Genomic DNA, 8,959 nt, shown 5'->3' on the forward strand with positions numbered 1-8,959 from the left:
AGAATGTGGGATTTTTTTTTTTTTTTTTATCACTGACCATAGAAAGCTAAGCAAATGAAAAAAGGACACAGACTTGCATGTGTGCACACTCAAGCCAGGGAGTTGTTCCTGAAAAAAATTTCCCCCCATTCCTGGGGCTTGAACTCGGGGCCTGGGCACTGTCCTTGGGCTTTCTCAAGGTTAGGGCTCTACCACTTGAGCCAAGCCCCATTTCCAGCTTTTTCTACTATGTGACCAAGGAACCGAACCTAGGTCTTTGTGCATCCTAGGCAAGCACTCTACCACTTGAGCCACAGCTCCACTTCTGACAGAGTATTTTTTGCTTTTGTGGTTAATTGAAGATATAAGTCTCTTGCACTTTCTTGCTAAGCCTGGCTTCCAGCTGCAATCTTCAGGTATCAGCCTCATCAGTAACTAGGATTATAGGTGAGATCTTGCTGTTTCACAGAGGCTGGCAGAGATCAGAATAAGATCCTCATTCACAGGAGGGCCCGGAGGCCCGGATGCCCCGGGACACCTGAGCCCAGAGACCTCGAACTGTCTTTACCCGGGAGCCAGTGTGCCTGGCCTCTGGCTCCGGGGGAAGCCCGCGTCTCTTGGACCCCGCCGACGGCCTGCCTGTACGAGGAGGGCCGAACGACGCCCACCGGCCGGGAGGCACCGACACGCGCACCCCACGGCCAGCCAGCCGGCGCTGCTGTCCGCCATGGTTACCCGGCTCCTTTGACTCGTAGCCTGTCTACGGGCAACGGGGACCGCCCCGCTGACCACGGACGGGCGCGGGAGGGGGACGGGGTCCGCCGGGGACCCTCGGCGGCTCCGAGCCCTCGCCCTTCCCTCCCGCCGCCGCCCCTCGACGGCCGCGGGGGAGGCCGCCGCGCGCCCGGCCCGCTTATCGCCCATCTCCGCTTACATAAGACCGCGCCGCCCCTATCTCCGCGGGCCATCGCCGCCCGCGCCCCCGTCGCCCCCCCAAACCCACGGCCCCGCCGCCCGCCCGCCCCCCCCACCCCGGCGCCCCCGTCCCGCCCCTCCCTCCCCAGCCCCCGTTGACTGACTCACCGGTGCGCTGGACTCCGGTGTTTCCCCGCTCCTTCCCCGGCACGGAGACCCCCCGGGCTCTTCCGGTGGGGGAGAGGGGGAGCCTGGCCAGAGGGGCGGTCGTGGGGTGCGCGGGGTGGGGGTGGGGGGGTCCCACCGCGAGGCAGTGGGCGGCAGTCCCGCGAACGCCGCGGGGGACGGGGGCAACTTCCGGCGTCCGGCAGCTTCCGGTGTCCGGGCAGCTTCCGGTGCTCCCCGGAAGCCGGGGATTCCCTTCTGGGAGCGGTGGACGCGGGGAGCTGTGGGGCTCCTGCAGGAGTGAGGGTGCCCCCAGGACGCTTGCGAGGTCGAGGGCCACCGAGAGGCGGGAGCCTGGCGGAAAGGGAGCCCGGGGGGAGCAGGCTCCGGCCTGCTGGAGGAAGTGGGTCACGACGCCATCTGGACACCAGGGCCTGCTAGGCAAATGCTGTGGTCTGGAGCCTTCTGGGGAGATGCGGGGAGGCGGGGGGAAGGGCCGCAGCCGCCTGCACTCCACGGATGCCGCAGGGGCCGCATCTGGGAGGAAAAGGGGTGACCCTCGAGCCTCCGTGGCCCAGGAGGAACGCACAGGACTGGGCAGAGCAGTGGCTCCACACCGGTCATCCGTCCCAGCACTTGGGAAGCTGAAGCAGGACTGCGTTTGAGGCCGACCTGAGCTACATAGCAAAGACCTCGTCTCAAAGAAAACATAATAAGGACCGAAGATGATGGCTCAACATTAGGGCACTTGGGTGCACAATGGGTTTTAAGCCCAACCCTGGGGTGGGGGGGGGGAGTGGCTAGATTGAAGGCCTAGATGCGCCCCCAAAATCCAGGCTGTTCATAGCCAGAGTTATTTTTTCCAAGCGACTTTGAAAATTAAAAAGTCCATGGTGGCTCACACCTGTAATTCTAGCTACTCGGGAGGCTGAGATCTGAAGATCACGGTTCAAAGCCAATGCAAACAGGAAAATCTGTGAGACCCTATGTCCAATTAAGCACCAAAAAAAAAAAAAAAAAAAAAAAAAGGAAGGAAGGAAGGCCGGCCAGACAGAAGTAGAGCTGTGACTCAAGTGGGAGAGTGATAACCTTGAACACAAACTCAGGGAAAGCACCCAAGCTCTGAATTCAAGCCCCAAGACAGCACACACCGCCCTCCACCCCCATAAATAAATAAAAATCCCAAGAAGATCCTAGGTCTGGCTGGAGACCTACAGTCTGAACTTCTATAATCCTGTAGTGAAGCATCAGGCCCCACAAGAAGTGAGCTTTACCCCCCTCCCCTTAGCTATTTAAATGTTTGTTGCCAAAGTAAATGTTACTTCAGTAACGCTTAAGACATCTATTCCTTGAAAAAGTCCAACTCCCAAATTGACACTAAGACTGCCTGGCACTCCTGGTGACCAAAAAGGGTTTCAGATTCAGTCCACTGTCAAGGTGCTCAAGCCGTTGGTCAGGAAAATACACTGGAGCTGCCATCGGTGACCTTGTACCATCCCCAGGAATCAAGAGATTTGCATCTTGGAGCTTACCGCCGCCCCCCCCCCCCAGATCCTTCAATACATGCACAAAATCAAATTTTTTCTTTTGACGACGGATTTTCCAAAAAGTAAAAATCAAGATAAGAAAAGATGTGGTTTGTAGATAGTGCCCAACAAAGCAGACCCGCAGCAAAGCGTCACCACTCGGGCCTATAAAAGCTGCCACGAGAATCTAACGCCACAAGCCACCCAGCCTGGAGCAGCCTGTGTGCATCCGCTGCTGTGTTCATCTAGGCTCTCATGGCACTCTTGTTAAGCATGATTCTTGTTCTGACCTGCCTTGGTGGCCTTACGGCCCCAAGCCCCATGCCCCCGAGCCCCATACCCTTGGAGGCCCTCAAAGAGCTCATTGGGGAGCTACTCAACATCACGCAGGACCATAGGGTGAGTAGGGGCTGTGTGTGGGCCTCTGGGGAAGATGTGTGAAGGGAGGGCGGTATGGTGAAGAGGTGCCTTGGCAGGCTATGAGGGATAAAGACAAGCCTGGGCACCTGTTCCTGAGCTTTTATGCTCATGACTAGTGCTCTACCACTTTGAGCCACAGCACCATTTCTGGCTTTGGGGTGGTTCACTGCAGATAAGAGTCTCATGGGCTTTCCTACTACCTGGGCTGACTTCGAACTGGGATCCTCAGATCTCAGCCTCCTGAGTTGCTAGGGTTAGAGTTGAACCAGCGGTGTCCGGTGGCCAGCTGGGTTTTAAGCATCATCCAGCCAGCCATTTGTTACTCAGTGTCTTAGTTAAGCTTATTTGATAGAAAGATTTATTATAGGGTCAGCTTCTCTCCCCAGGGCTATCTGAGCATGGATCATGTGCTAACACCTTCATGATGGCCCAGTTTGGTGAGGTTAATTGACAAGGGCCAGATTCAAACCAGGCCTAGCTGACACCAGAGTGCCTGAGCTCTTATCACTCAATACCACCTCCTACTGGATGTGTCCTGGCCAGCAATCATCCTGTCTCTCCATTTACCCGTGTCAGCTTTGATCTCACACACCGAGCAGAGCTGGGGCTAGGAGGGTGTTGGGGATATATGTGGGCCTGGTCTTTTGGGGAACCTGGGCTGGTTGGGGAGGCCTAGGGATGTTACTGGCACTCTGCTCACTGTCGCTTTCCTCCCTCAGACTACTCTCTGCAATGGAAGCATGGTGTGGAGTGCTAACCTGACCACTGGCGGGGTAAGGACCCAGGCTGGACTCCTGGGGTGAGATCTCAGGAGCCACAGGACTTGGGCTTGGCATCTGAGTTCCGTTCACCTGTGGGGGCGAGGGGGCTTTCCAAACAAGTTTCCCTCTACACACCCTGAAGGGAAGGTGCTGCCCTGAAGCCAGGCCTGACCCCCACCCCCCGATCTCCTCCCCTCAGTACTGTGCAGCCCTGGAGTCTCTGAACAACAACAGCTGTAGTGCCATCCACAAGACCCGGAAGATGCTGAATGGACTCTGTGCACGCCAGCCCTCCACCAGGGTGAGTGTCCCTCATCACCCCGCTTCCCCCAGCCTGACTGGACCCCAAGGGAAACCCCACATGTGTGGGCAAGTAGGCACATGGCCCTCGAGGACTCACAGAGTTGTGGCTTGAGGATTCTTGGACTCGTAGCTGAGCCTCTGTTTCCATATCTGTAAAATACAGCTGGGCACCAGTAGCTCATGCCTGTCACCCTAGCTACTCAGGAGGCTGAGATATGAGGATCACAGTTTGAAGCCAGCCTGGGCAGGGAAATCTGTCAGGCTCTCATCTCCAATTAACTGCCAAATAAAGCCAAAAGTAGAGCTGTGGCTCAAGTGGTAGAGTACTAGCCTTGAGCAGAAAGAGCTCAGGGATAGCGCCCAAGCCCCGAGTCCAAGCCCAGTACTGGCACGTGCGCATGCGCACACACACACACATGGGCAGTGAGAGGCGCCTGATGGGGACTTTTGGATGATTTTGTTGAGGCATTCTTGGAAAGTCCCTGGCGTCTGTCTCACTGATGCAATGTCTTCTTTGTCCTCCAGCAGGCCCCCGGCCTCCGAGACACCAAAATTGAAATGGACCAGTTCATCAGTGCCCTGCTGAAATACTCAAGAAAACTTTTTCACGATCTGGGAGTTAGGTCTAGTGGTAGAGTGCGTGCCTAGCATGCACAAAGCCCTGGGTTCTGTTCCTCAGTACCACATTCACAGAAAAAGCCAGAAGTGGTGCTGTGGCTCAAGTGGTAGAGCTCTAGCCTTGACACAGCTCAAGGACAGTGCTCAGGCCCTGAGTTCAAAGCCCCAGGACTGGTCCAAAAAAAAAAAAAAAAACCCACAAAATAACTTTATCACCACTGAAAGTTCAACTGAGGCACGGAATTAGGCAGAGACCAGCCTTGAATAATTCTGTGGGGGATCTGTTTTTCTTTGCAATGTCAGATGTTCATTGGGGGTGGGAGGGGAGGAGGTGGGGAAAGATCACCTGAGCTGGGATCTCAGCCTCTTGCTGCCTACCTGCCAGCCCATTCCTTTCCCCCTGGTGCCTAGGGCTCAGCCTGGCAGCCTCTTCTGCCCAGATTCTACATCTTGGGCAAAGACACCATGTATCTGCCTGTCCCCTCTGTAGAGCAAACTGCAGTGTTACAGCAGAGGCTACCCTTGGCAGTCCTGTCCTGGGGGAGGGGACTCCCTTCACCCAAGGGTGAGGGAGGCAGAGAACAGCTCAGGCTCATTTTTTCTTGATCTTATTTATCATTATTTGTGTATTATTTAAATAAGTGTGTGTTTGTATGGTGTTGAGGAGACTGTTGCTGCCTGGACCCCGAGACCTGGGGTTCCAGCACCATAGCCAGTAGATGTTGGGGGTGGGGTGTGGGTCCCTGGTAATTAGTACTGTACACACAACTCTGCTACCTCACTGGGGATTTAGGGCCTCTGGGCCTCACCCCAAGGCACGAGGCAGGAAAGAGATAGAAACAGCCATCCTGCCAGTCAGCCAACAGTTCTCAGCCATAAGTAATTTATTGTTATGTCCTTGTATTTAAAATTAAGTATTAAATATGTCATCAAATAGTAAAATAATATATAGGAGCAGGGGGCCTGCCACCCTGAAGGGGAGGGGGACTGAAGGGAGAGGAGGCATGGATCCAGTTGTTACACTGACTGTCAGCAATAAAGATGGTGACAGATAGGCCTGACTGTGTTTGCCTTTTCTTTTGGCCCTTGGGTAAGGGCTGTGTTTTCCAATATGAGTTCTGTAGGAGGTGGGGTGGCTGGCTGGGGGAGGGCGGGAACCTGGGCTGAGGGAGATACGGCCTAGAGGAAGCCCCCACCTACTGCCTGATGCCCACAGCAAAGGGGGTTCAAGGAGGGTGTCTTGGGGCACAGGGGGCCTGGGGGGAATCTCCTGATGACTAGCCAGCTATGACTGCACCACCCACACCTCAGGATTCCCCCACTGGGCCTGTGGAAGGGCAGGCGGCTTCGTGGCTTCCCCGGGTCACACTGAGACATGAGGCCCGAACTCAAAATCCCTTCCAAATCCCAAGTCCAGAGTTCCATTTCTTATTAGCATATATTAATGACAGGATTTGAGGGTTTCCCTGTGATAGTCTCATCCATGTTTATTATTTACTTTGTGTACGTGTGTATGTGTGTATGTGCTGGTCCTGGGGCTTGAACTCAGGGACTGATAGCTGTTCCTGAACTTTTGTCCTTAAAGCTAGTGGACTACCACTTGAGCCACAGCACCACTTCCAGCCTTTTGGTAGTTAATTGGATATAAGAGTCTCATGGACTTTCCTGCTTGGACTGGCTTTGAAACGTTCTTTAGATCTTGGTCTCCTGAATAGCTAGGATTACAGCCATGAGCTACTAGTACCTGGCTCTGTGTGTGTGTGTGTGTGTGTGTGTGTGTGTGTGTGTGTGTGTGTGTGTGTGAGAGAGAGAGAGAGAGAGAGAGAGAGAGAGAGAGAGAGAGAGAGAGAGAGAGAGAGAGAGAGAGAGAGAGAGAGAGGGGCAGAGGGGAGAGGGAGGGAGGGAAGGGAGGGAGAAAGAGAATATTCTGGTATTGGGGCTTAAACTTAGGGCACTGAGTTCTCACTTGGTGTTTGAAGCACTAGCACTTAAGCCACACCTCTATTTCCTGCTTTTTGCTGCTTCATTGGAGATAAGAGTCTCAGGAGCATTTCTGCCCAAGGAGGCTTCAAACCACAATCCTCAAATCTCAGTCTCCTGAGTGGCTAGGATTACAGTTATGAGCTACTGGTACTGTTTCTAAAAGCCCACACTCTTATTCTACGCCTCTGTCCAAAAGCCACCTGCCTGACCATGGAATATTGTCACCTGTCTGTCCATTTGTCACTCCCTTGTGACAGCCCATTCAGTCCATAGGCCCCAGCCACTAGGGAGTACACAATCACCCCCTTTATGAACAAAGAGAAATGTAGCACTGGGGTAAGCAGTTAAGGCCAAAGGCCCCAGCTGGACTTTACTTCAGAGCAAGGCTTTAAAGAAATCAGTGCATAAATTGTATAATAGAGCTTTTGAAGCTGGCTGCTGATGGCTTCTTTTTTTTTTTTTTTGCCAGTCCTGGGCTTGGGCTCAGGGCCTGAGCACTGTCCTTGGACTTTCTCAAGGCTAGTGCTCTACCACTTGAGCCTCAGCACCACTTCCGGCCTTTTGCTATGTATGTAGTACCAAGGAATCGAACCCGGGTCTTTGTGCATGCTAGGGAAGCACTCTACCACTAGGCCAAACTCCCGGCCCTGTGAGCTTCTTATCTCCACTAAAATCTGGAAATGGAACTATGGCTCAAAGTAGTAGAGTGGTAGCCTTGTGCAAAAAAGCTCAGAAACAGAACCTCGGCCCTGAGTTCAAGCCCCATGATGTACAGAGAAAAAGAAAAGGGCTTTTGTTGTAATATTTACATACAAGCATATAAGTGCTTTGATCAAATTCACCAAATCTACATTACTTTTCTTCTCCCTTCCTTCTTTCCTTCCCTCACTCCCTCCTTTCTTTCTTTCCCTCTTTCTTTTTATTTCCTTTCTTTCTGTCTCTCTCTCTGTCTCCCCCCCACCTCTCTTTGCCAGTCTTAGGGCTTGAACTTGGGGCCTGGGTATTGTCTCCAAGCTTTCTCAAGGCTAGTGCTCTACCACTTGAGTCACAGTACTACTTCCAGCTTTTCTGTGTATACGGTACTGAGGAATCAAATCCAGAGCTTTGTGCATGCTAGGCAAGCACTCTACCACTAGGCCACACTCCTGGCCTACTCGTACTTTTCTTATTCTCCCTCTCTCCTCTGTGACTCTGAACAGAGCTTTGGTTTCTGCCTTGTTGGTCTGTTAGACCTTAGCAGGCACCATTAAGATCAGGCCCATCAGTGCCTTTGGTTAGTGCTCAGAGCAGAAGGCAGCCCCTTTGTAGAGGGTGATGGACTGTCAAGCGTTCTAAACTCTGAATGGCAGGCAGGCCCCATTCCTGGAGAGGCCAGGGCTTGCGCTGTGAGAGCTCACAGGCCTGTGTCACTCCGGTGACAGTGGAGGACATGGTAGGGACTTGGCCAGGGGATGATGATGATAGCTGACCCCTCCTCACTCTCACCCACCAGGGAGAAGCCAAGCCTGGAAGTGCAGGTAGCTGAGCTGCAAGGTGGCTCAGAATTGTGCAGGGCATGGGGGAAGAACTGGGTATTGCTGGTGCCAAGGGCATGGCACATTTTTTTTTTTTTTTGCCAGTCCTGGGCTTGAGCTCAGGGCCTGAGCACTGTCCTTGGACTTTCTCAAGGCTAGAACTCTACCACTTGAGCCTCAGCACCACTTCCAGCTTTTTCTATGTATATGGTACCAAGGAATGGAACCCGGGTCTTCGTGCATGCTAGGCAAGCACTTTAACGACTAGGCCAAGTTCCTGGCCCGGCATGGCACATCTTAAGCTAAGGGCCACCTGTGGCCAAGCACAGACCTAGCCAGGTTGACTAGTGACTGCCAAGTACCAAGAATTAGCATCAGGAAGAGTCCAAGTGGGCCCAAAAGGGGCCAACACCCCTACAGGATCCTCTCCTCTGGAGGTGAGTGGAAGCCACATCTCGGAGGTGGAAGGCTGGAGGTTCTCAGCCATCCAAACTCTATGAGTTCAAAGCCAGAATATACTTACAAAGGAGTAATGATTTTCTTAATAATAAAAAAACTCAGCAAGGCAGTATTCACGGGGACCCTCCTTTTCTCCATCTTATCAAGGCATGACTCTGTCTTTGCTCTCTTAGTGAAATCACTGGGGCTGGCTGGAGGGAGTGTCCCAGGAGTTTCCAGGGACAATTCCAATCCACCCCATTGGACTTGGGCAGACGGCTGTGCTGAGCTCCACCACTAGGGGGCCACAGCTTGCCACATCCTTAGCATCACCACA

At 53.5% G+C, this 8,959-nt stretch overlaps 1 protein-coding gene and 1 long non-coding RNA gene across 5 annotated transcripts in view; one reads left to right on the top strand and one right to left on the bottom strand.

Moving 5' to 3' along the window:
• Positions 1–1,122, bottom strand: part of LOC150044848 (uncharacterized) — a 51,492-nt gene extending 50,370 nt beyond the window's left edge. For all 4 annotated transcript variants that reach the window (XR_016533031.1, XR_016533032.1, XR_016533034.1 and 1 more), the window contains exon 1: positions 1,063–1,122. This is a non-coding gene — a long non-coding RNA (uncharacterized LOC150044848). The remainder of the gene's footprint in view (positions 1–1,062) is intronic.
• Positions 1,123–1,541: 419 nt separating this feature from the next.
• On the top strand, positions 1,542–5,018 carry Il13 (interleukin 13). The gene is made up of 4 exons (XM_090320780.1): positions 1,542–2,984; positions 3,725–3,778; positions 3,966–4,067; positions 4,595–5,018. The coding sequence occupies exons 1-4, from the start codon at positions 2,841–2,843 to the stop codon at positions 4,715–4,717; spliced, it is 423 nt and encodes a 140-aa protein (XP_090176906.1). The 5' UTR covers positions 1,542–2,840; the 3' UTR covers positions 4,718–5,018.
• The last annotated feature ends 3,941 nt before the right edge of the window (positions 5,019–8,959 follow it).

Source organism: Megascapheus bottae, chromosome 29 (genome assembly GCF_031878675.1).
Source record: "Megascapheus bottae isolate mThoBot1 chromosome 29, mThoBot2.hap1, whole genome shotgun sequence".
Lineage (NCBI taxonomy): Eukaryota > Metazoa > Chordata > Mammalia > Rodentia > Geomyidae > Megascapheus > Megascapheus bottae.